General features: G+C 44.1%; 1 protein-coding gene across 1 annotated transcript in view; it reads right to left on the bottom strand.

Annotated features, from left to right (window-relative positions):
* The window catches only part of LOC127570643 (neutral alpha-glucosidase C-like), a 95,193-nt gene that overhangs the window by 31,808 nt on the left and 35,520 nt on the right, over positions 1–27,865 (bottom strand). Inside the window, exons 6-14 of the mRNA XM_052016394.1 lie at positions 20,205–20,265; positions 15,564–15,630; positions 14,179–14,275; positions 12,866–13,046; positions 8,274–8,427; positions 7,192–7,427; positions 3,887–4,013; positions 2,758–2,837; positions 1,638–1,781 (exon numbers count right to left, since the gene is read on the bottom strand). Of these exons, the coding sequence (XP_051872354.1) occupies positions 1,638–1,781; positions 2,758–2,837; positions 3,887–4,013; positions 7,192–7,427; positions 8,274–8,427; positions 12,866–13,046; positions 14,179–14,275; positions 15,564–15,630; positions 20,205–20,265 (1,147 nt within the window). The remainder of the gene's footprint in view (positions 1–1,637; positions 1,782–2,757; positions 2,838–3,886; positions 4,014–7,191; positions 7,428–8,273; positions 8,428–12,865; positions 13,047–14,178; positions 14,276–15,563; positions 15,631–20,204; positions 20,266–27,865) is intronic.

Below are 27,865 nucleotides of genomic sequence, written 5' to 3'. Positions count from 1 at the left end.
CTCGAGGAAGAGGTTCCAGCCCTTGCTCGTTAGAAGATTTATGAGGACGTATGGAAAATGACAGAGCCCATCTGGTCTATCTAATCAGCCCCTATTCATTAAAATATAAACAATCTTCACTGAGACTATGTCCCTTCCTGGGGTTTGGTAGAAATTCAGGCCCATTTGGAGAAAAGCATTTCGGAATCTCCTCTCTGACACCACCTCATGTGATCAAAACAGTTCAGGAAACATTTTGGCACAAATTAATAGTCATGGAGAGTCATAGAGTGATACAACAGGGAAACAAGCCCTTTGGCCTTCTGGGTCCATGCTGCCCATGAAGTACCCATTTCACACAAATCCCACTTTATGCTCCCTACAATCCCAACAACTCCCTCCACGTTCTGCCCCTCACCTCCAAATTAGAGGCAATATACAATGGCCAATTACCCTACTATTCCACACACCTTTGGGACATGGAAGGAAACCGAAGCACTGTCAAGCAAAGCCTACATTTTATATGATTCATAGAATCATAGAGTAATACAGCATGGAAACAGGCCCTTCAGCCCAACTTGTCCATGCCAACCATGGTGCCCACCAAACTGGTCCCATTTGCCCATGTTTGGCCCGTGTCCCTCTAACCCTTTCCTATCCATGTATTTATCCAAATGTCTTTTTAATGTTGTTATCATATCTGCCTCAACCACTTTCTCTGGCAGCTCATTTCATATACGCACCACCCTGTGTGTGAAGAAATTGTCCCTCAGGTCCCTTTTAAATCTTCCACCTCTCACCTTAAACCTACGCCCTCTAGTTTTTAGTTCTCTTTCCCTGGGAAAAAGACTGTGTGCATTCACCCTGTCTATGCCCCTCATGACCTGATTCACCCTCCCCAGATGTGAGATCTTGCAACAGATCAAAACAATGGTATGCACTGAAACTGACTTTGTGCACTTCACACCAACAACTCTGATCTGGCAATCTTATGTTAGAAGATTGAGATTGTGTAGGTCTTTTAAAATTATTGTCAGCATTACACTGTTTTAGTGCCAGTAGATTCTGAGAAAGGAATTTCTAGGCGATACAGGCTCATACCACAAAAATTACCCTATCACCGCCTGGCCAGGACAAAAAGAGGTCTGGGTTTGGCGTGAATTCACCACAGGCATTCATTGCAAGAGTGAGAAGCCTGCTCTTGACAAAGTGTCAAGCTTTAAGCATTCTGCACATTCCATGCACCACAATTTTATACTTTATGGTTTGACAATGTGGAGAATGGTAGTTCACAGCAGAAAAACTGGTCAATACGACATTCATTGGTAATATCGTTCAATGGGAATGGGTAGTGTAGGAAAAAGAAAACTGAATGTGGCACACATTGGCTGATCTGAGCTTCGCCTGAGCTGTGTGATTGGCACAGCCTGTAGGAAGCTTTATATCTCATCTAATGCTCTTTTCATCTTCAGCATTAATGTCTCTCAGTTTAATGCTCATAAATGCACAAAAACTGAACACAAGAAGGAAAAATGCAATTATAAGTTATGCCATTTTACATGTGTATGAATTTTTTCTATCATCTATGTCATCAGCAGAGTCTATCAATTTCCAGAGAACAATCAACATACAAACAACGTCTGAATGGTAGAGTTTACCTGATAAAAGCCGTAGAGGTTGTGCAGTTCTCTATGCTCCCATCCACCTGCATGCACAGCATCCTTGGGCATGGTGAGCTCAGGTCCACTGAACACTGCCGGCTCATTCATGTCATTCCATACAAAGAGAATGTCTGTGGAATCCTGCAACACAGCAATGTATTCAATGAAGTTAAAAACTGCTCACTCAATTCTTTTTCTTCCCTGCTCAGAAGTATATTCCATGAGCACTCGTTGTCTTCCAATATCACGCTCAGTATCTCAAGAGTCTAGTCTCCACAACGGTAAGGAGATGAAACTGGCCGTCAATAGAAAAGCAAAATGGGCAATTACAGATCACCAGCATGTTTTACACCCAGCTCAAATGAAGACAAGGAAAAAGACATCAAATGAGGTGTTAAGTAACCTGACAAGTCATTACAGCTGCTTTGCACTATCACAAAATGAAAACAGTTTCACCACCTCACACAGGTTATTTACCAATGGAATACCAAATATGAGCTCGAGCCTAAACTTTGCTCTCTGCACCTCTGGTTTGTTTTTTCTCTCTGTTCTCTCCTTTCTTCACCCTCCTCTCTGCCGATCTATTCTCAGTTCCTTTGCCCCATTCTCAGATTCCCTCCATTTTGGGCACCCTTTCTCTTGCTCTCTGCTTTTTTCATCCTGAACTACCTTAGCATTTGCTTTGTGCTCCTCCAGCCTGGATCCTCATTATCTACTCCATGTCTCTCAGGTTTCTGTTCAATAAATCACTGTCCTCCACTTCCCCCAATTATCCAGGGAAGATCAGAGAAATTTCTACACAACAAATAGCTGACATGAGTGCCTGAATCTTAGATAACATTCATATTGCATCTGTGCTGCATGTTTAAGAGACAAATGTTCTAAAGTACAGACAAGCATATTGCAAGATGTAACTCACACTGCAAAAAATATCACGTCACTCGAGCATGGCGTAAGCACCACTTTTCTGCATATTTTTGGCTCCTGAAATGCCAGCAAAAAATATATGGAAATTGCAACTTAGAAAGAATGCACTAATCACACCCTCCCATCTTTTTTCCTACCTTTTGTGACAATGGGGCTTTAAAATGAGCATGAAATGAAACTTCACAATTACCTTATATTGGTCCAATCCATGCTTGTTGGCATACCAATCGCGAACTGTAGGGTTTGTGAAATCTAAATAGGTCGAGACACCTGGTAATACACAAAAAGAGAGAGAAAAAAACATTCAAACAGTGACACTGGAGACATACTTAATTTTTTTTAGATATTACATATCAGGATGACTCTTGAAGTTGCTGGGAACAGAGCAAGATTTGGAAAAATGCACTGGTGCCAAGGAACAAGCCAGAAACTAAACAAATAAAGAACTAATATTTGCATTGCAACATTCATAAACCTAGCTCATCCCCAAGCACCTCATTGTTTCTGTAATGGTAAAACACAACAGCCAATTATCCCACAGTGAGATCTCACAAATAACAGTGGGCTAAGTAACTGGACGTTCTGTGTCAATGATGCTGGTTGACCAGAATAACTTCCCTACTCAGTTTTGGAAAGTAGCAAAGGATGTTTTACATCCAACTGCCAACACAGAGAACTCTGTATATTATGTGAATCAAGTGGTGTGGAGTTGCTGCAATCAAGTGTACAAGGCGCAGGCTCAGCCACAATGTTGGTTCAAAGGTTTCCTTCTATTTCTTAAATTCAAGGAGGTCAGAGCCTAGATTATTTGCTCAATGATTTAGAGATTACACTTGAAACCAAGAGTTTTTGACTCAGAGGCAAAAGGTGCCATGACTAAGATGAGGTTAATCGCCCAACATGTGTTTTTGAAACCCTGGCTCAGCATATGTAGGTTAATTTGTGAACTACATGCACATGGACCAAAGCTACAGGAGACAGCATCACCCAAAAAGAAACTAAATCAGGAATATCAGGCTGCAAATAATTGTAAATATTTTACTTATAGTAATAGAGATGGGTCAATCTATCTTTTGAGGCTGTTCTTTATTTGAATTTATTTATCTTGCTTGGATCCATTGTACATGACACTTTTATTTAATAAAAATGTTTTATGTTCAATGTGTAAATATAGGATGTACTTTTGTACCAAGTGACACAGAACAAACAGAACTAATGGACCAACTTCCACCCTTAAGAGTGGATCCTAGTTCTGGTCATTGTGTATGCCTGTCCACATGCATCTGCTCTTCACTCAGAAGTTGTAACCTTTCCCTTACCTGGCCAACAGGAGCCTTGGTATTCCTCCCCATCTTTGTCCATCACAAGATACTTCTTGGATTTGGCTTCACAATAGATAGAGTACTTATTATCCACTTTGATGTGGGGGTCAATGATAACCACCAGCTGGGAACACAAGAGAAGATATTCTTAGCATTGAAGAACCCCAGTTTTCTTTCCTCTAATCTTTCTTTGCAGTCACTGAAGATGTTGGCTCAGGTACTATAGTTGCTTGCTAATGTCTGCTATCTGTCTCTCTCTTTCACCTTCCACTATTGGAAGGCTTTCCAAATGGACTAGGAGGAAAGATGTTGTGTTTCTGAGCCTATGCTTCATCTTTTTCTGGATGTATGTCTACATGGTGGCACCAAATGAAGTTCAACAACCTGAAACTATGACTGTTTCTCTCTCCACAGATGCTGCCTGACCTGCTGAGAATTTTCTGTTCTTATTGTGTATTCTATATTGATGAAACTTTACATTGGCTATGAAGGTCAATGGAAGTGCTTTATCAATACAGGAGTGATAAAAACAAGAAATGTGATGCTGAAAACTGAGAAAAATGCCACACAAGCAAGAGAACAGATTAAGGTCTGTTACCCAAAAAATCTGACAAACCCAAGGAATTCAATGAAAAAATTAGTAACACAACTCGACTAAAAGTTCATGATGTAACCATTTCTGAGATAGGGTGAGAAATGGGTATCATTATGACATACAGTAAATATCCTGGTGTCTCTGGGTTTTTGAAAGTACCAGGAATTTGAGAAAAAGGGGTATAATTTTGAAAAAGGTCACCATTACAGCATTAGAAAGAGAGAAATTCCTATAGCACGTGGTAGGAACACCCTAAGTAATAATGAGGAACAGAAAAGAATGCCAGACTTTGGGTGGAAGTTGATTACAGACCTGACAGTACGTGAACTGTTCTAACAACAGTAATAATTGAAGACTAATTTTTACAGATTAGGGATATAACAATCCAGGTACTAAGAGAGTGAATTTCTAATACATATTTGAGGCAGTTTTTTTTAAATTATAGCTCATAATTTTCTGCAAAAATAGCATTTTAATGATGAAGTCATATATTAATCTGAAAATATTCATGGGATAGAGAGCTCTTCCTCCTCAGCTTCAGGGAAGGAAGAACTATCCCATGAATTGCAACCAACCACGAGCTGCAGGTTAATTTGCCCCATTCCATTAGCTTTTCATTGACCTTTTCCTTGTTCTTTGCCATACCACTGTTTTTGTAAAGTTGCTGCATTTTCAAGTTAGATGCTGATGATACATAAAGTGGAAGTAATATTTTTCTTATGAAGTAATATTGTCAATGACTGTTAATCCACTTCCCTTCTCAAGAAAGTGCAGCATCTCATTCCTTCAAATTGTGAATTATTGCTGATAGCTTAAAAAATGTCAATTACTTTTAATTCTTATTTTTTCTTCCAGTCTTTTTTTCTCTCTCTTAACCCAGTCTTTCCCTTTGTTTCTGTACCTGATTTGATACTGAATTCAACTACACCCCCACTGTTCGTGCTCTGTGTTTTACTCAGTCTTCGATTCTCATTGCTTATGGAGACAAACTGGTTGTCCCAATGTCCTTCAGGATCTCAGTTACCCTCCTGTGCTCACAGCACTGCTATTAGCTGATACCTATAGTAAATAAAAATTAAAAACTTAAATGCACATCAACATCTCTAATAACCAAGCTACATCATGAGGTACTCCTTTCCAGCACAATCTGGACTAATATATTTTTAAACCAACAAGAAATGGTCATATTGGATGTAATGATGAGTAGAAAAACAGTAAAGTATCTAACATTAAGGAACAGCTTGCAAGTGGTACCAAATAACTTGACTGAATTTGATGTTGGCGTGAGGGAGAGAAGGACAAGGCAAAATCAATTTAGATACAGCTGACTGTGATGGGTCAATGAGAAATTTATCAGAGTCATAAAAACAAAAATATGTTTAGCAGGTCAGGCAGTAATCACGGAAAATAAAAGCACTGTTGATATTTCAGGTCTCTGTCCTTTCATCAGAATCAGACAACTTATTATAATAGACTAGATAGATATGTTGGCTTGTCAAAATATAAATGAACAGTGAAGTACACAAGGTTTCTATAAAGTAACATTCAAAATCCAGAGCTGGAGGAAATGCCCAGCCAGCCAGGCCATGCTAGTGGAGATAGAAAAACTGAGCCAACATTATGATGGATGACCAACAGCAGGACTGGCCAGGACTCAATGTTGAACTCAACAATGTCAAGTAACTCACTTTCTGCCTGTATCAGAACTGGCAAGTTTTTGTTTCAGTTTTCCAATATCTGCAGATTTTTTGATTTTCAAGACTTCAACCTGTATCTGAAGGGCAAGACCTTTGGAGACAGCAATAGAACTGTGCTAAACTTCTTATTCAACAAGGTGAGAGACAGTCTGAATCCGAAGGACCAGGCTTTAACAAAAATATCAATCCCACAGAAAGGGCAGATGAAAGATTTTACTTATAAGGTTAGGATGGAGGAACTGTGGTTGTTCTCCTTTGAGCAAAGGTTAAGTATTTGATAGTACAAATATTTAGTAAGGTAGACAAGAAAAAGTTGTTCTCATTAGTTGTCGGTGCAAGGACTGGAGCTCACAGATTTAAGGCTTTGGATAAGAGGGACAAAGGAAATGTGACAAAGAATTATTTTTAATGCAATGAATGGTTGTGACTTGGAATTATTTGCCTATGATGGTGTTGGAAGTGGAGACAATTAATGATTTTGAAAGGAAATTGGCAAGGCACGAGCAGGGAAATGGAATTGACTGGATTGCTCTACAAACAGCCAGATTAGATACAATGAACTAAACAATCTTCTGTGTTGTAATGACTTTTTGACCAGCAGCAAAGTGTCCCAATAAAAACAGACCAACAAAAACAAAATGATGCAAGAAAAATATCAAGGATCATGTTAAACATCTTCACAAAATGCGAGTCCAAAAATTGGTCTATGTTCAGGTATCAGCCCTGGAGGTAAGTCTTTATTTCACCCACTGTCAAGCAACCACCTGGAACTCATTGCTTAGACTTAAATGCAAATGCAATTAAGTCTACCAGGAATGTTAAAGGAACATAGCCAGTGCTATTGGAAATGTACTCCAGCATGAGCAACCAATGTCAGAATGAGAGTGTGGAAATTATTCATGCAATGCACCAGCTCTATAGAATAATAGCATCCAGTAATGAACAGACACATAAGTTGCTGGGCCTCCAAACACTGTGTAGACTGGCCTGCTGCATTCTGTCATATTCACCTTACGATCTTTGGCTCGTAGGTATTCCTGCATTTCCCGAGGAGTGGGAAATTTTGCTTTGTCCCAGGTGAAGTAGCGTTTCCCTTCAGTGTGGTCTATATCCAGCCAGAAAACATCACAAGGAATGTTATGCACATCAAAGCCAGAGTCCACCTGCTTCACCTCACTTTCATCCTCGTAACTGTAGCGACACTGGTGGTGACCCAGTGCAAAGAGCGGAGGAAGTGCCTGAGTACCTGGGGGGCAAACAGAATGATATTCAACAATCAGCTCCTACAAAAACTGCACAACTGGAACAGCTTCTGAGGATCATCACAAGCCAGAGAGATCCTTGCTCGTGTTGCTCGCTGAAGTTAGCTGGGGTGCTACTGTTAGTCTCAATTGCTCTGGGCTGGGGAGAGGAAAATCAGCCAGCAACCCTCTCTCCTGCTCACCCATCCAATAACTACAGCTACTGAACTTTGGGTGAGAACAAGATGATGCTCCAGTGCTTCAGATATTCAGCAGATTAGGCGATATCTATGGTGTCAAGAGCTGACCTTCCATTAGATCCAGATTTAGAGATGGCTTGCTTTCAGATTTCCAGTATTCACAGTGCATTGTTTTCATGTTGATTTAACTGTGTGGATCTCAGTCAATTTACCCGCCAAGTTACTGCAAAGTTTCAGAAAAATTTGAAAGCCCTTTGGGCAAGGTCTAAATGGGCTTTTGGCCAATGCAGGTCTGCTCTTCAGTGTGAATCAGTAGTTTCAGGAAAGTAGGAGCAGAGGGGAAAAGGAAAAGTATAGAACAAAACATCTTGCTTATTAGCTGTAGGAAATGGTCGCTTGTACATGAAAATATCAAGAATGGCAAATTCTACATACAGTATACATCAGTGAAATGTCATTGAATAACTATAAATCAATTCATAAATATATGTGATCAAACAAATAAGTGACATGTTTTCAAGATTAAACCATGTAAGTAACAGTGGTGTTTTAATTATATTCTGGACCAAAGAACATGTCTTGCCATACTGATTAAAGTACCCTTGTCTACAATCTGCTTATTTACTTGCCTATAGTCAGCAACCATCATACCTGTCAGCCTTGAGTACTGGTAAAACACATCCAAAGCACTGGGACCCATCAGAATATATGCATCGATTATCCCACTCTCAGACATCCAGCGAACATCTGTTCTCAGTGGTGCATCATCATCTGCCTTTAACTTCTTCATTCTGCCCAACGCTCCCTATCATTAAATATTTAGTTACTAGCTCACCAATGACCAAACAATTTGAATTCATTATTGATCCTTAAGTACATCTAAATATTCCCAATTCATTGCAGACAATATCAACATAGTTATGGTACCTTTCTGTGAATATAGACTCAGAGAGTCAGACATATGTACAGCACGGAAACAGGTCCTTAGGCCCAACTGGTCCATGCTGACCAAGGGGCCTACCTGAGCTAGTCTCATCTGCCTGCATTTGACCCATATCCCTGACACAATCTTATGGGTAGGCCTGCAATCCAGGAACACAGATTTATAGCAACCTTTGCAAATACTGAGAGAGTAGAGATAAGTGATTTCTGCTAGAGTAGCAGAAATCACTGCAGAGATTTCCATACTCATGTCTTAAGCATTGACCTTAAGCATGTCTTAAGTCTTGACCTTTTGCACCACCCGTTTGCAGAGCCCAAGATCCTACAGAGCCCAGTTTGAAACTGCATGTTGTAGGTTTCTGCAAAATTTAGCGGAAAGGATTTCACATCCTCTTACTGAGAGATGTAAATGCATTGGCCTTTCCACTGTCTCCATACTGTCAGGCTGCTTGATCAACATTCAACGTTGGATAAGGAGAAATTTCCTACAAGTACCTAGAAGGCCAAAGTCACTGCATTGAGTCCCCTCTTTCTCCAGCCACTGACTTGATCCCTCTGCCTGTCTGAGCCTGAACCAGATTTTGGTGTTAGAGTCCATAAAGTCATGCAGCATGGAAACAGGCCCTTTGACCCACTGAGTCTGAGCTGAGCATCAAGCACACAGTTACATTACTCGTACATGAATCCTATTTTATTCTTCCCACATTCTCTTTGACTCCCACCAGATTCCACCACTCAGCTACACATAAGGGTGAATTTACAGTCTCCAATTAACCTACCAACTCACAGGTCTTAGGACATGGGAGGAAACCATACCATCCAGTGGAAACCCATGCAGACACAGAGAGAATGTGCAAACTCCACACAGACAGTACCGGATGTCAGGACTGAACCATGTCACTGGAGCTGTGAGGCAGTAGCTCTACTAGCTGTGCAACTGTGCTACTATGTGCTGTATGCAATTCAAGAAAAACTTTAGATTACATATCCATACCATCACTGCCAGTTTATAACCCCTCTGTAAATTCATCCAACTTTGTCCTGACTCTGTTCCTGCACACCTTTGCTACCTCTAATCCTAACCATTCCAGTGCATTGCTGTCCAGTCTCCCTTTTCATAGCCTCTGTAAAGTTAAGATCATCTGAAACTCACACTGCCCCTTTCATATATCACTCTTGTGCTCACTGCTCTACACTGTGAATGATACTAAAATAGGTGGTGTTGTAGATATTGTGGAAGGTTATGAAAAATTACAGGGGGATCTTGATCAGCTAGGTAATTTGGCTAAGGATTGGCAAATGGCTTCCAATTTAGATAAATGTGAGGTATTGCATTTTGGGAGATCAAACTAGGGTAGGACATACAGTGAATGGCAGGCCCTTGGGAAGTGCTATGGAACAGAGGGACCTAGAGGTGCAAGTGCATAGTTCGCTGAAAACAGCATCACAGATAGATAGAGTGGTGAAGAAGGCATTTGGCATGCTGGCCTTCATCAGTCAGGGTACTGAGTATCGGAGTTGGGAAGTTATGTTGCATTTATACAAGTGTTGGTGAGGCCACATTTGGAGTATTGTGTATAATTTTGGTCACCCTGTTACATGAAAGATGTTATTAAACTAGAAAGAGTGCAGAAAAGATTTATCAGGATTTTGCCTGGATTTGGGGGCCTGATTTATAAGGAGAGGTTGTGTAGACTAGGACTTTATTCTCTGGAACGTAGGAGATTGAGGGGTGACCTGATAGAGGTGTATAAGATCATGAGGGGCATAGAAAGCAAATAGTCATTTTTTCCAAGGAGGGTGCTAAAAACAAGAGGGCACAGGTTTAAGTTAAGAGATTTAAAAAGGGACATCAGGGGCAGCTTCTTCACACAAAGGGTGGTGCATATTTGGAATGAGCTGCCAGATACAGTGGTTGAGGCAGGCACATTAGCAACATTTAAAAGCCATCTAGATAAGTACATGGATAGGAGAGGTTTGGAGGGCTATGGGCCAAACACGGGCATACGGAACTAGCTCACTGAACAACAAAATTGGCATGGACGTGTTGGGCCGAAGGGCCTGTTTCCATGCTGTATGACCCTATGACTCTATGACTGCTGGTTAAGCAATGTCTTGATTTTAAAGTTTTCATCTGTATATTCCAACACTCCATGGCCTTGTCTTTCCCTCACTAGATAATCTCTCCTAGTTTTATGCACTTCTTCACAATCTTATGCCATGGATGACCATGAGATAAGCTTCAGCCCAAGCTGGGCCACTACTTAGATTGACTATTCCCACCACTATTAGAATGCCTGAAAACCACAGTTAAAAATGCTTGGGTCAGGCAAAACAGGGCACTCTAAAAAGTATGAATGTTCAGGTTCACCATTACGGTATACCTGAAAGCTCGCTTCACTAGAACATTAACCTTTTAAAGTAGCATGTTCATTTTTGTCTCCCCCCTACCCCCCCTACCCCCCCCACCCCACCAAAGATGTCACCATTCTGACCTGGAGCACCCCAACTTTACTTGCTCCATCACTGCCAGTCGTGCCTTCAGCTGCCAAGGCCCTAAAGCTCAGGAATTCCCTCCAAAAACCTCTCATCCTCTCTGCCTCACTATCGTCCTTTGACACTCCTTAAAAGCAATATTGTTGTCCAAACTTTACTAACCCCTTGTGAACAAAATTTGATAAAAGCCCTCTTGTACACTTTGCTGGATTATAGATACTGTACAAATACAAATGCTTTGTGGGATATGTGAACTGACATAGTCTGACACATAACACCTACAAGAATATTCCTGGAGATTTATGGACCAGTATCTAGTGTTCCCTTTAAAGAGAACTGGTTAGGGCACATTAGAACCCAAGAGGTTTGGGGTAATATATTGGCATGGATAGGGGCTAGTTAACAGTGTCATGATGAACAGGGTCTTTTTCAGATGGGCAATCAATGGGGTATTTACAAACTACTGTATATTGAGGACTTGGATGGAGGGATCCAGGGTACTGTAGCCAGGTTTGCTGACGATACAAAGATAGGTGAATTGGCTGTGAGGAAGACACAAAGAACCTGGAGAGGGATATAGATAGGTTAATTGAATGGGCAAGAAGTTGGCAGATGGAGCATAATGTAGCAAAGTGTGAGGTTATCCATTTTGTAAGGAAGAATGACAAGGCATATTATTACTTTGAAATATGACTCCAAATATTGCAGTACAAAGGGACCAGTGGGTTCTAGTACATGAAACACAAAAAAATTAGCATGCAGGTAAAGCAAGCACTTTCAAAATGGTGGCCTTAATTGCAAGGAGTATGGAGTAAATAGATAGGGAAGTTTTAATGCACCTGGAGTACTGCATTGAATTTTGGTCTCCATTATTAAGGAAAAGTATGCTTGCATTGGAGGCAGTGCAAGGAAGCTGATGAAGTTGATTTCTGGAATGAAGGGGTTGATGTACACGGAAAGGTTGAGCAGATTGGGCCTATAACCAATGGAGTTTACAGGAATGTGAGGTGACCTTATTGAAACATATAAAATTCTCAGGGTCATTGACAGGGTGGATAATAAGAGGATGGTTTGTCTCATGGGGGGTGTCTAGAAATGGAGGACATAGTTCCAGAATAAGGGGTTGCCCATTTCAGATGAAGACAAGAAGCACTTTCTTCTCTTAGAGGGTCAAGAATCTTTGGAATTTTCTCAGCCAGAGAGCCGTGAGTGTGAAGTTATTGAATATATTCAAGGTGGAGTCTGACAGACGTTTATACCAGGGAGACCAGGTATAACCCTGGAGTGAGAAGGAAAGTGTTGTTGAGGCCAGGACTGGATCACCATGATCTTATTGAATGGCACTGCAGGCTTGAAGGGGCAAGTGGCCTACTCCTGCTATGTTATACTCACTGCCTGGGATGTATGAGGTCTGTTTTGGGTTGGTGTGGTATGCACCCATTTACAGATCTAATACAGTCAGGGAGCAGCAAAGATGCTTCCCATATGTTCAACTGCTGACCATGTATTAAGTCAAACAACAAACATCACACCACAGTTTACCAGACTGAAGAATCAGCACAATTTCACAGTAATTAAAACTCCTGGTGCCAACAATAATTAGAATCAGATAATTTAAATTGGGCTCAGTGTGGAGATGTAATTTACAGGCATGTGTAATATTTAGAACTGGACAGAAACTCGATTTATATTAAGGAAGTAAAAATAGAAACTGAACCTTAATATGTTTATTGAAAATATATAAAGCTTTAACCAATTTCCTTATGTACAGAGTAGGTGATACTAAACACAAACTCTGGTCTTACCTTATTCTCTTTGTTAGTACTGATATCCACCAAAGTCTCAGAGCTGTTCAGCCAAAAAATTCCCAGAGTTTGCTTTACTTTGTGTGCAAGGAGGAGTGGTATGGAACCATAAATACTCATTCGGCTGTACAACTTACAAGCAAAAACATCCAGGTTATAGAGCCTGTACGGTTCTTCCTGGCTGCAAAGACAAAGGTCAACAAATTAATGATTGGTCTTTTGGTTTAATTGATAGGACCCGGATTGCTTTTACATCTAAATGATATATCCAGCATTTGTGATTCATTGCAGCAATGCATTAATCATCCCCTGAACATTTCGCTTGTATGGGAGTAAATGACTGGGCCCTGAAAATCAGGTGTTGAAGTACTGTATCCAGACTGGGTTAGTTGACCACAGCAGGGACAACAGTGGTGCAGCTTGCAGAGCTGCTACCTCAGAGCTCCAGTGACACTGGTTCAAGTGCTGTCTGTGTGGAATTTGCATGCTCTCAAAGTGATCATATGGGTCACCTCCTACATCCCAAAAGTGTGTGGGATGGTAGGTTAATTGGCCACTGTAAATTACCCTTACTGTGTAGATGAGTGGGAGAATCCAGGGTGAGGGCAGTTCATGGGAATATGGGGAGAAGAATTTCAATTACGGTAGGATTAATGTAAAAATGGGTGCTTGATGGTCGGCATGGACTTGGTGGGCTGAAGGTCCTTTTTCTGTGCTGCATCTCTCGATGGCTCCTGTAATGCTGCAGATGGATTAAGCACTATGTAATGAAGATATGGCAGGGGCAAAATGATGTGTTTCTATCTCTGACAGACTTCCTGGTGGAAAAGTGTCAACAGGACTGTCACAAATATAAATCAAGCTCTTGTGAAGGGTGATGGCTTACCAACAGATGTTATCTGTACTTGAACAATGGTCAACAGGATGAGGAAACAGAGGGACACCAATGGAGTTGTGCTCAACAGCTGCCTACACATTCACTAGGTAAGGAGTAATGCAAAGAAAGTTGAAATGCAACTCAACCAATGAACTGCTAAATGGCATCCACAGCCCTTCTCCCAGCGTAGATGGAAGTCAAATTCTGCTTATGATAAATTGATGCAAAATTTCCATAATTCTTATTTCCAGAAATGGTGCATTTGACATTCTATCCCTATAGAACCATTATTAGCTCTGTCTGGTTTAGATTATTTCATCCCAGAATGAACCAGTGGATCCTTTAAACAACCTATAATCGTGTCTGAGAGAATCTACTTTGTGGACCGTCACTGCTGTTACAAGATTCTCAGGTTACTCCACTCAAAAGCTTGTACCTTGTAGTTTTCAGCCGTAGACCCTCAGTATGTTCTGGAATTCCGTAAACATGCTCAAACCCATGCAGCGAGAAATCCAACCCAACAGATGTAGGGCCTGTTAGTGACAGAAGTATTCCATAAGGCAATTCAGAATTATAAAAAGCCTCAATATCAATATTATTTGAAAACTAATTTTTTTCAAAACTTTCATTTCTAGAAGATAGCCACACACCATTTGACCGTGACCCCAGAAACATATCCAGTCATCATCAGGCTCGCTTCCACGGGATGCTACCCCTAATTTTCCTCTCTTCTTAACCAAGAGGACAGAGGAAAAGATTCAAGGATGCACTCAAAGCTTTCTTGCAAAAATACAACATCCCCACCAACTCTTCAGAATCCCTGGCTCATGACTGTTCAGAGTGGAGAAGGGGCATTCAGGATGTTTTGAAGACCTCAAATATCTGCATCAGGAACACATTGAAGCCCTTCATAAACAGCAGGAGTGGACTTGCTCACAAACTACCCATTCATCCACCAGGTCAGCCATCTCCTGCCCAATCTGTGAAAGAGTCTGCGGCTCCCACATTGGCCTCAGAACCCACAAAACTGGAGTGAAAGCAAGTCATCCTTGCCATTGAAGAGCCGCCTACTAAGAATATGGACTTGGTGAAATACCCTACTGTTACAATAATGGTGAGGCTGTTTACACCATAGTAAAAGTGATAAAATAATAGGATGTAAGTTTGTTCCGAAGTGCATTAGATTCAGAGTTTACTCTCAGCTGTGAAGTAGCAGTGAAAATGCAATACCTGTGCATTATTAACACATGACAAACTTTACCTCACAACAAATGAAAATCAAAATATCTGCAGATGCTGGAAATCTGAAATAAAAATAGAAAATGCTGGAAACACTCAGCGGTAAGGCAGCATCTATGGAAAGAGAAAACAGGGTTTAATATTTTAGGTCACAGACCCTTCATCAGAACATTCTTTGTTTCTTTTTTCCAGTGAGTGACCTGCTGAGTGTTTCCAGTATTTTTATGTTATTAACCTTGCTGCTTTGGCCACTGAGCAAAGAAGGCACATTTAGGCAGCAATGTGTAAATCAACCCACAAGCAGCAGAAACGGGATCAGCCACTGGGATTCTTTTGCCTTTGTTATTAATGAATTGCCATTCAAGGTGAGAAGCAATCTTCATGGGATTGCCTCAGTGCTGTAAAGCAAATGGATTATTGAAGGAAACAGAAATGCGGTTGTTCAGGCACCCCACTCTGTCCTGTCACCAATTAAATTGTGTTTGAATATTTTATGTGGTAATATAATTGTGTTAGCTAAAAGAAAACTCCCGGACAATAGGTTGAAGGCTTTAAGAAATACTACCGAGATGTATTACTTGCCATTGGCTTTGGTGTCTATAAACTCATGAAATTGCTCTTTCCACAGTCCTTGATCATCTTCACTCTCCTGAAAATGTAAACCACAATCAAAAATTACATAACCAATTGCTTCACCTCACAGTGAATCTAGCTCGCCAGTTTTATAGGGGCCTCCTTAATAGCAACAGGCACACATGATGCAGTACAACCTCTGCTGTCCAGGATCTCTGTGGAACCAAAGGAATATTTGACTACAATATTGTAAGGGATTTCAACCATTAAGGTGGAATGGGGAATGTTCAAAGCCTGCAAAGCTCATTGAGTTACCTATTTAAACCAGGGTATCCAGATACCTTAAAAGAAAGCTGAAAGATGGTAAAGAGGCACTTTAAAAGAAGTGTAACATTCAATTTGTGACAATGCAGAACTACTTTCAAAAGTAGCTCCACCTTCAGGATTGAGCTCCTGGGTTGGTAAAGGCATCGTTGGTTCACATTCCTCTCTGACAAACAGGATAGAATTGGAGCAAAAAAATGCAGTTGCTGGAAATCTGAAACAGACACAGAGAATGCTGGAAATGCTCAGCACATCAGGCAGCAGCAGTGGGGACAGAAACTGAGTCAATGCTTCAGTTTAAGGACTCTTCATTGGAAATGGAAATATGTGGTTGGTTTTAAATTGCAAGGAGGGGGAGGGATGGAGGAAACAGGGGGAACATCTGTAACAGAGCAAAGACCAAAGTCCTCCAGGTAACAATTATTTTAAAAACTGCTTTTCAGTACGTAACGGGGACACTGAGGTTCCAGTCATCTGTCACTTTAATTCTCTGTCTCACTCCTACTCTGAATTTACCTGTCTTCTGCCTCACTTAGACTTCATGAAGAACTATATTTCATCTTATAAGTTAATGCAAAACAAATGAGATTGCATTCCTAGGCATATTTTAGAGGCATGGGATTTTGTGATTTCTTGTGTATAAGTAACTAAGTGGAAAACAATAATTCTTATGATTATTGTTTAATGTGCCATTTCACCCATTTTATTAATGGCATAGTATAGGACTAGAAATTATTGCTGTCAACCACGTCTGAAGCCGTCTCAGTGCCTTCATTGGTTGTTCAATCACACAGTGCCTACCCACTGTCGACCGTAACATTTTAAAAAATAAATGCAAGTGGTTAACTCCATGGTATGTTGGTACTTATGTGGGTTTAAACAAATCTATTCTAATTGACTTCTCCACAGCTACAAATGTGGCATGTGTTCTGAGCAAAGGTGGCAAAACCTCTCCATTAACCAGCTACAACGTGATCCCAGCACGAGCTACATCTTCCCTTCATTACCCCTTCCTGCTTTTCACAGTGAGAACTTTCTCCGTGACTACCTGGTTCACCCATGCCTCCCCACCTATCCCTCCCGTTCCTCAGGCGTCTTCCCCATTAACCGTGTAACACCTGTCCCTACACCTCCTCCCTCACCACCATCCAGGGCCCTAAACAGCTCTTTCAGGTGAGGCAGAGGGTCATTTGCATCTTCTCCAACTTTGCTTACTGTATTCGGTGCTCTTGTCGTGGCTTCCTCTACATCAGTGAGACCAAGCGCAGACTAGGTGATCGATTTGCCAAGCACCTGCACTCTGTCCGCCATGGCCTTCTGGAGCTCCTAGTTGCTCACCATTTTAATTCCCCTTCCCATTCCCACACCAACATGCCTGTCCTCAGCCTCCTCCACTGCCAGAGTGAGGCCAAGGGCAAACTAGAGGAACAGCACCTCATACTCCATCTGGATAGTCTACAGCCCGATGGCATAAACATTGAAATCTCCAATTTCAGGTAACCTGCTCTCCCTCTATCCTTTTTCTCTCTCCCTCTCTTCTACTGATCCACCCAGTTCAGACTACACTCACCCCACCCGCTCCCCTCAACCTCCATCACCATGTTTCTTTTCCCTCCTCCATCCACTTCATCTGCCCATCACCCATGCACTCCTCCCACTGGGTCCCCTCCCCCTACTGTTCCCATCTGCCCTCCCCACCTCTCTTATTTGGTTTCATGCTGCACCTTCCTTTCCTATCAGATTTCATCATCTGCAGCCCCTTGTTGCTTCCACTTGTCACCTCCCAGCTTCTATTGCTATCTCCACCCTCTCCTCCTCCATCTGCCTATCACCTCTTCTCACCTAGATCCACCAATCACCTGCCAGCTCTTGCTCCATCCTTTCCCCTCATGTCTTTATACTGGCTATCTCCACTCTTTCACTCCAAATGAAGGGTGACCCGAAACGTTGACTATCCATTTCTCTTCACAGATGCTCCTTGACCCGCTGAGTTCCTCCAGCAGCTTGTTTTTAGTTCCAGATTCTATCATCTGCAGTCTCTTCGGTCTCTCCATTAACCACATAGGGTGAACTGAGTAGGCTACAAATAATTAGTCCTGGTTTCCTTGGGTCATCCTAACTACATTCTCCTCTTGTCCTAGGACTAAAAATGGGAAAGAAAGCAGAGTTTGAAGCTGTAGTCTGGCATCTCTGATATTTGGAGACTCAACGTTTTTGAGAAATTTCGACATTTAATAGTTTGTTACTAAAGTTTCCTCTGAAGACACCGTAACTGAGCCATTATGACCAGAAATTAAAATGCACACTTCCAATTTTGCACTGCGTTGGTTTTTTCAGTAGGAGTGCATAAAAATGGGTTTGACATGGCTCCTTTCAGAACTCCAAATATGGCAAAGTCAGGAAGGGTTTCTAGCAGTCCTCAGGGATTACCGGGACAGACCCAAAAGGTTAATTCACCAATAACAAAGGATGAGAATGAACTGTGCAACCAGTGGTCAAAAACCCCAGTTCACATACTTCAGGGGGAAAACGCCTCCGCTGGTTGGAATTATACCCAGCACAAAAGAAGATGGTCGTGGTGGTTGGAGGTCAATCATCTCAGCCACAGGACATCTCTGCAGGAATTCCTCAGGGTAGTGTCTGAGGCCCAACCATCTTCAGCTGCTTCATCAATGACCTTTCTTCATTCGTAAGGTCAGAAGTAGGTATGTTCACTGGTGATTGCACAATGTTCAGCACCATTTACAACTCCTCGGATACTGAAGCAGTCCACATCCAAATGCAGCAAGAACTGGACAATATCCAGGCCTGGGCTGATAGGTGGCAAGAACATTCACACCTCACAAGTGCCAAGCAATGACGATATTCAACGAGAGAAAATCCATTCACAAGAGACTGCAGAAGCTGGAATCTGGAGCAACAAAAAAAAATCTGCTGGAAGAACTCAGTGAGTCGAAAAGTATCTGCGGGACGAAAGGAATTGTCGACATTTCAGGTCGAAACCTACATCGAGGAAAATCCAGCTGTCACCTCTGACATTCAGTGGCATTACCATCACTGAATCCCCCCACTATCAATATCATGGGGGCTACCATTGACCAGAAACTAAACTGGAGTAGCCATTTACACAGTAAGTCAGGAGAGTGATGGAATACTCTCCATTTGCCTGGACGATTACAGCTTCAACAACACTCAACACCATTAAGGACACAGCAGACCATTTAATTGGCACAGATCTACAACATTTCACTCACTCCAACACTAATGCACAGTAGCAGCAGTCTGTGCCATCTACAAGATGCACTGCAGCAACTCACCAAGACTCCTTTGACAGCACTTCCAAACCCATGACCTCTACCAGCTGGAAGGACAAGGGCAGCAAAAGCATGGGAACACCACCAACTGAAATTTGCCCTCTTAACCACCATCCTGACTTGGGAATATATCACCATTCCTTCACCGTCGCTGGGTCAACATCCTGGAACTCCCTCCCTAACAGCATTGTGGGTGTACCCACACCTCAAGGACTGCAGCGGTTCGACAAGGGAGCTCACCACCAACTTCTCAAGGGCAACTAGGGATGGGCAATTAAATGGTAGCTCAGCCTGTGAAGCCCACATCCCTGGAATTAAAATAAATAAAACCTACTGAAAATATGATACAGATCATAATTTTTGGACCAATGTTTCCAAAGAAATCTGTGATTAAGACAGGTAGTCTTCAAACTTCTTTTCCGAAAAACACCTATACCGTCTACCCGAAACAACAGATCTGCTCTAATTCAAGGATTAAAATTAATTGAAATGAGTTCTTTATTCTAAAGGGGTCTGCAGGCTTTGTGTATGCATTGGCTGGACCAGAAATCCTTTTGGAAAATTATAACACTTAAAGTTGTGCATTGAGCTAAACTTTCAGGTGCTGTTAGCCTGTTGCAAGCTTGTATACTTCTCTCAACATCAACAATGGTCATGTGACAGACAGGGTGCGGACTGGACAAATCTGCTAAACAGATAAAAAGGTGCATTGAAAATGTTAACTCCCTACACCTTCACATTAAGAGACATAGGATAAATAGTGGTGACTGGTGTACATTTTTCATATCATTGGAAGCTGATTCTGAAATTCACTCTAAGTCATTGATTCACAAAGGAACTCCAGTGTCAGCCTGCCACAATCTGCTCTGGACCTCCTGAGACCACTTCCCTTAATCATTACGAGGCTGAAACAGAGCCTGAGAATACCTGCTCCTGAGAGATTTTTGTTGCTTTTACACCTCCTCTGCTTTCTAAGTTTGTGCAGGTCTCCAGGCAGCCAGCTAATTGTTACCTTCTGGGTCTCTGTGTCACGTTTCCTCTTGCTTTCCACTCTCTTTCCTTTTGTGCTTCTACTGTGAGGACGAAAAAGAAAGGTTAAAAAAAAGCTTTCTTTGGCAAATTCATTCAAGCATTATTTCTGGTGGTGCACTGGTAAATACATCTGAGTAAGGTTTCTTTTGTAGCGGTTGCTACCGCGGGAATAAAACAAGACGCTAGTCGGAGGATTGCCGAACAAGAACTGGTTTATTTTCCCGCCTTGCGCGGGCCCTTTAGGGAGACTGTTCCCGCCCAATGAAACCGGCAATGATGTAAGTATTACGTCATCAGGACTTTCCCGCGCGCGGGTTCTCCCCGTCGCTCGGAAAGACGAGGCCCGCCGCCATCTTGGGCCTTGTCGCTCCGACACTGCGCGACCCGACTGCCGAGCCGGTTCGCCCGACTAAATGGTGAGTCGCCACACAACCCCCCCCCAGAACCGGCAATACAGTCCCCAAGGTCCGTGGGCTGTGCCAGCTGCCGCTTAGGGGGGCCGGCCTCTGCGTCGCGGCGTTGCAACCTCGACAGGGTTGTTGCAGATCCAAATGGGCCGGTTTGAGGCGGTTCGCCGTGAAAACCTGTTCCCTGCCTCAATGTCCAAAATAAAGGTGGATCCGTTATTCTGTATGACTCGGGAACGGTCCCTCATATGGTCGTTGCAATGGCGCCCGAGGTGTGCCCCCTGCGAACGAAACCAAAACTTACAGTCCCGTAGTTCCTTGGGCTGGCAGGATGGGGCTTGACCGTGCCGTGAGGTGGGAATCAGGGCCAAGTTGCCAAGCTTCTCGCGCAGTCTTTGCAGGACTGCTGGGGGTTGTTCCCCTTGGTCCTGACGGGCAGGTATGAAATCCCCGGGGACAACTAGGGGCGCCCCGTACACAAGCTCAGCTGACGAAGTGCGGAGGTCTTCATTGGGGGCAGTGCGTATGCTGAGCAGGACCCAAGGCAGCTCGTCAACCCAGTTAGGACCCTTCAGGCGGGCCATCAAGGCTGATTTCAGATGGTGGTGAAAACGTTCCACCAACCGTTTGATTGAGGATGGTAGGCCGTGGTGGTGTGCAGCTGCGTCCCTAGCAGGTTCGCTAATGCAGCCCAGAGACTGGAAGTGAATTGGGTGCCTCTGTCTGAAGTGATGTGGGCCGGAACACCAAAACGTGAGACCCAAGTTGTGAGCAGCGCTCGGGCGCAGGAATCAGTTGTGATGTCAGTCAGGGGGGTTGCCTCAGGCCACCTCGTGAACCGGTCCACGATGGTAAGGAGGTACCGGGCTCCTCTTGAAACCGGCAGAGGGCCCACGAGGTCGACGTGTATGTGGTCGAACCTCCTACGGGTAGGCTCGAACTGCTGTGGTGGGACCTTGGTGTGTCACTGGATTTTTGACGTTTGGCAGTGCGGACAAGTCCTGGCCCACTCACTGACCTGTTTGCGCAGGCCATGCCAGACAAACTTGCTGGTGACCAGTCGGACGGTAGATCTGATGGACGGGTGCGCCAACCCATGTACCGAGTCAAAAACGCATCTCCGCCAGGCTGCAGGGACTATAGGGCGGGGCTGACCAGTCGCAACGTCGCAAAGTAGGGTCCGCTGACCTGGACCAACCAAGAAATCTCGGAGCTGCAGACCCGAGACTGCGGTTCTGTAGCTGGGCAGTTTCGTCGTCGGCTTGCTGTGCGTCAGCTAGGGCCGTGTAGTCGACACCCAAGGATAGGTTGTGGATGGTTGGTCTGGAAAGTGCATCAGCAACGACATTATCCTTTCCGGAGACATGTTGGATGTCAGTTATGAATTCGGAAATGTAGGATAAATGTCTCTGCTGACGAGCTGACCAGGGATCGGAGACTTTGGAGAAGGCAAAGGACAGAGGTTTATGATCGGTGAAAGCGGTGAAAGGCCTGCCTTCTAGAAAGTATCGGAAATGCCGGACCGCCAGATACAGTGCTAGAAGTTCCCGATCAAAAGCGCTGTACTTCAGTTCGGGCGGTCTAAGGTGCTTGCTAAAAAATGCCAAGGGTTGCCAGCGGCCTTCGAGTAGCTGTTCCAGTACCCCACCCACCGCGGTGTTGGACGCGTCTACCGTGAGGGCAGTCGGGACGTCAGTCCTAGGGTGTACAAGCATCGTGGCGTCTGCCAGGGTGTCTTTGGCCTTAACGAAAGCGGCCGCAGCCTCGTCAGTCCAGGTGATGTCCTTGCCCTTACCAGCCAGCAGCGAGAACAGCAGGCGCATGATACGGGCTGCTGCAGGGATGAACCGATGGTAAAAGTTGACCATCCCAAGGAATTCCTGTAGGCCTTTGACTGTGTCAGGGCGGGCAAAATGGCGGATAGCATCCACCTTGGCGGGTAGAGGTGTTGCCCCGTCGCTGGTGATTTTGTGGCCGAGGAAATCGATAGAGTCAAGTCCGAATTGGCACTTGGATGGGTTGATCGTGAGGCCGAAATCGTGGAGGCGGGAATACAGCTGGCGGAGGTGGGAAAGGTGTTCCTGGCGGTTACGGCTGGCGTCTAAGTAAATGAACACGAAGTCCAGGTCTCGGCCTACCGCGTCCATCAGCCGCTGGAAGGTCTGCGCGGCGTTCTTAAGGCCGAATGGCATCCGAAGGAATTCGAACAGGCCGAATGGGGTGATAATCGCAGTTTTGGGGACGTCATCCGGATGGACCGGGATTTGGTGGTATCCCCTAACGAGGTCCACTTTGGAAAAGATGCGGGCCCCGTGTAAGTTCGCTGCGAAGTCCTGGATGTGAGGGATGGGATAGCGGTCTGGGGTGGTGGCGTCATTCAGCCTGTGGTAATCGCCGCAGGGCCTCCACCCTCCGGTGGCTTTGGGGACCATGTGCAGGGGGGAGGCCCAGGGGCTGTCTGACCTGCGAACAATCCCCAGCTCCTCCATGTGACGGAACTCTTCCTTTGCCAGGCGGAGCTTGTCTGGAGGTAATCGTCGTGCTCGGGCATGAAGGGGTGGCCCTGTAGTAATGATGTGGTGTCGTACCCCGTGTTTGGGCCTAGAATTTGTAAACGAAGGTGCCAAAATTGATGGGAATTCGGCTAGGAGCTTGGTGAAATCGTCGCCAGAAAGGGAAATGGAGTCCAGGCGCGGGGCTGGTGGGGTGATTTCTCCCAGGGGATAGGTCTGGACAGTGCTAGAGTGGACTAACCGCTTCCTTCGCAGGTCGACTAACAGGTTGTGGGCCCGAAGGAAATCGGCTCCTAGGAGTGGTCGGGCGACGGTGGCAAGGGTAAAGGTCCAGGTAAAATGGCTGCCGCCAAATTGTAATTGAAGTGTACGGGTGCCGAAAGACCGTATCATTGTACCGTTGGCGGCATTGAGTAGAGGACCTGGTGGCCTGACACGAGTGTCGCGGCCGGTCGGGGGCAAAATACTGACCTCCGCTCCAGTATCAACGAGGAAACGCCGTCCAGATTTCTTGTCCTGAACGAAGAGGAGGCTCTGTCGGCGGCCAGCCGCCGTAGCCATCAGCAGCGGCTGGCCCTGGCGTTTCCCTGAAACTTGCAGGGTGGGCGGCATCGACGGGCCTCCGCACCCCACCTCTGATGGTAGAAGCACAGCTTGTCACCCGTGTCGTTGTCTGCATTCCTGGGGTGTGGCTGCTCGGTTGCTGGGGCTGGGCGAGGCGGGCGTTGGGCTCGCGGCCTGGTGATTTGACTGACGGACGAACCGCTCTCGCGCTTGGCCCTCCACAGGACATCTGCCCGGGCGGCCACCTCATGGGAGTTGCTGAAGTCGGCGTCAGCTAACAACAAGTGGATGTCATCGGGGAGCTGTTCGAGGAAGGCCTGTTCGAACATCAGGCATGGCTTGTGTCCCTCAGCCAATGCCAGCATCTCATTCATTAGGGCGGATGGGGATCTGTCCTCCAGGCCATCCAGATGAAGCAGGCGGGCGGCGCGCTCACGACAGGAGAGGCCGAAGGTCCCAATCAAAAGGTCTTTGAAAGCCGGGTACTTATCTTCCTCCGGATGCGACTGGATGAAGTCTCCAACCTGGGCAGCTGTCTCTTGGTCCAGAGAGCTAACCACATGGTAGTACTTCGTGGAGTCGGAGGTGATCTGCTGAAGGTGGAATTGCGCTTCGGCCTGGTCAAACCAGACGCTGGGCCGAAGTGTCCAAAAGGTGGGCAGCTTGAGGGCCACTGCGTTGGCTGCTGCGCTGTCGTCCATTGCGCGGGTCCAAAAGCCGTTTGGACCGTCGGGGTCACCAATGTAGCGGTTGCTACCGCGGAATAAAACAAGACGCTAGTCGGAGGATTGCCGAACAAGAACTGGTTTATTTTCCCTCCTTGCGCAGGCCCTTTAAGGGAGACTGTTCCCGCCCAATGAAACCGGCAATGACGTAAGTATTACGTTATCAAGACTTTCCCGCGCGCGGGTTCTCCCCGTCGCTTGGAAAGACGAAGCCCGCCGCCATCTTGGGCCTCGTCGCTCCGACGCCGCGCGACCCAACTGCCAAGCCAGTTCGCCCGACTAAACGGTGAGTCGCCACACTTTGTACAATACTTTATCCTCTAGAAGGAGCAAAAAAAAATCACTTCCTTATCACAGCAAATTAAACCCCATGGGCTTCACTGAAGGGAGTCACGTTGGAATTAAAGAACATATTCTCACTTCACCCAGGGAAAACAATCTCTGAGTGAATCATTTGGATTCAGCCTCAACAAGTCTCACTGATCTGGCAACAGTTTACTTTGCTCTAAACACATTATACTTTTAAGGCATTTTGCTCTTTTTCAATAAAAGTTTGGTACTAAATGAAACATAGAACAGTACAGCACAGGAACAGACCTTTTGGCCCAAATGTCTGTGCCAAACACAATGCCAAATTAAACTAAATCGCTTCTGCCTTTACATGATCCATATCCCTCCATTCCCTCTATATTCATGTGTCTATCTAAAAGCCTCTTAACCACCACTAATCTATCTGCTTCCACCTCTACCCCTGGCAGCCCATTCCAGGCACCTACCACTCTCTGTAAAAAAGAACTTGCCCTGCAGATCGCTCTTCTCACCTTAAATGCATGTCCTCTAGTATTTGACATTTCTACCCTGGGAAAAAGGTTCTGGCTGTCTACTCTCTCTCTATGCCTCTCAGAATTTTATAAACTTCTATCAGGTCTCTCCTCAGCCTCTAGCACTCCAGAGAAAACAACCCAAGTTTGTCCAACCTCTCTTGAAGTGCTTATTTCAAATTTGTTTCTCTTTCAAAGAAAACGTCACATTAATGAGACATTTCTCAATCCCAAAATGTGACTAAAAACTTACTGCCAATTAACACATCTGGAAAATCTGTGTTTGACTGGGCCTTGGGGAGCAGGGCTTGGAGATTGTTAAGGCTTTGGTAGGATCCCATCCGTAGTTTTCATTTCCAGTGCCCAAAGGATCTACTTGTCTTGGATTCACTGCAGTAAATTCACTAAATTGATTCCAGAAAGGTGGAAGTTGTTCTGTATGGAGAGATTGGGTAAGATTGGACAGCACTTGCTGGAGTTTAGAGGAATGATAGGTGCTCCCTCTGAGATGTAGAAGGGATTAACAGCATTGATACCAACCTGCTACTTCCTCCAGCTGGAGTATCCTGAACTGCACGCCATAATATCAGGATAAGAGGTTGGTCACGTAGGGCCGAGAAGAGGAATAATTTCCATATATTGAGGATTGTGCATCTTTAAAACTCTTTATCTCAGAGGATTTTGGAGGCTTGGTCATTTACTATATTCAAGGCTGAGAAGGGTAGATTTTTGGACACTAAGGAAGTCAAACAGTATGGGAACTGAGAAGCAATATTGGCTTGAAGCACAGATCAACAATGGTCTTATTGAATGGTGGGGCAGGCACGATGGGCCTCACAGCCTACTGCTTGTTCTCTATTTCCTATGTTTTTTTTCTGTTAGCTAAATATCATAGGCCATTAGGAGGTAGGGTGGTGCTGTTAATAAGGTCAGTGCAGTGGTGAGAATGATCTTGGCTTGATAGGTTATAATGTCGAATTAGAATCAGATTGAATGGAGCCATGTAGCAGCAAAGGACAGAAAGTAGATCTAGGAGTTATTTATAGATCACAGAACAGTGGTTTTAATATTGGGAATGACATAAATTAGAGAATTAGAGACGAATTAACAGAGTGCAGTGTTGTATGAAAGATGGAAAAAACATCCTACTTAGTTCATTAACACTTTGATATGTGCAACATATATTGGTTAAAAACCACCGTGGTAATGGTCAATATGTTGATAAGCTTAATTAAAGCTTGTTTGCTATGGTGATGTGTCATGTGACAAGAAGTTATTTGATCATGTGCTTCGAAGATTTTCCACAGACTTTGCTTTAGGACTGAGATCATTGAGTGGTGCCAAGAGCCATACACAGAAGATACTCTTGCATTTGCTATTGCCAGGAATCCAGAATAGCAGAAGCAATGCGAGAACACTGTTTTGCTTGACAACTGCTTGTTTCTTGGATCAATTGAGTGGACTTCACTTTTGAACAGTGAATCATGAGTGGTATTAAGGGCTCCTGATGACTCTTGCATTTGTTGTTAGCAGAGGTCTCCACTAGCAGTAGGGCTATGAGATTTATGTTTACTCTAATAGGGCAAGCTGTCTTCTCCTTGTTACTAACTGCTTAATAAAACAACTTTCTCAAATGTATTGATTGGATCAGAATCATGGTGTAATAACCAGCATTTTGCAACATTCAGTATTTTCAGAAGGATCCAATCAATATGTGAAAGAAAAAGGAAAAGTTTTCCAAGAAAGCAGAGAGAGAGAGAGAGAGAGAGAGAATATAGGACATTGGGGGTAGATGCTACCTGATGAGTTTAGTCTTGTTGCCCAGTTACTGATTAAAAATTGGGCTGCTGATTATTGGAATCAGGATATAGAAAACGCTGCAAAGAAACTACCCTATGCTATTAAGGAATGTTTAAATGGAAGTGGGTCTTCCAGATAATCCTAAGCAAAGTGTACATCAAGTTGGATGGATATTACTTACTACAGTTCAAAGTTTACAAAAAGAGAAAGATGTGTTAGAAGCTGAAAAAAGAGTGTGTGCAATTGCAGAGTTCCAAAGTTGCATTAGCAGAAGTCACCAAAGACTCTTACAAATTTCTATAGATGTACCATGGACAGCATTCTGACTGGTTGCATCACTGCCTGGTATGGAGGCTCCAATGCACAGGATTGCAAGAGGCTGCAGAGGGTTGTAGGCTCAGCCAGCTCCATCACAGGCACAACCCTCCCCATCATCAAGGACATCTTCAAGAGGCGGTGCCTCAAGAAGGCAGCATCCATCACTATGGACCCTCACCCCCCAGGACATGCCCTCTTCTCATTACTACCATTGGGGTGGAGGTACAGGAGCCTGAAGACCCAAACTCAATGATTCAAGAACAGCTTCTCTTCCACCATCAGATTTCTGACCGGTCCATGAACACTACCTTGTTATTCCTTTTTTTGCACTATTTATTTTGTAATTTGTAGAATTTTTAACGTTTTTGCACTGTACTGCTGCTGCAAAACAACAAATTTCATGACAATAAACCTGATTCTGACCCACCTGGTTTGGAGTTTAACTTATTATTTGTGATGCATCTCTTCTGTTTACTTTAAGTTGCATGCTGTT

The sequence above is a fragment of the Pristis pectinata genome, chromosome 1, assembly GCF_009764475.1.
Source record: "Pristis pectinata isolate sPriPec2 chromosome 1, sPriPec2.1.pri, whole genome shotgun sequence".
In the NCBI taxonomy this organism is placed as follows: domain Eukaryota; kingdom Metazoa; phylum Chordata; class Chondrichthyes; order Rhinopristiformes; family Pristidae; genus Pristis; species Pristis pectinata.
Note: the sequence above shows the minus strand (reverse complement) of the source record. Positions and strands in the feature narration are given on the sequence as shown.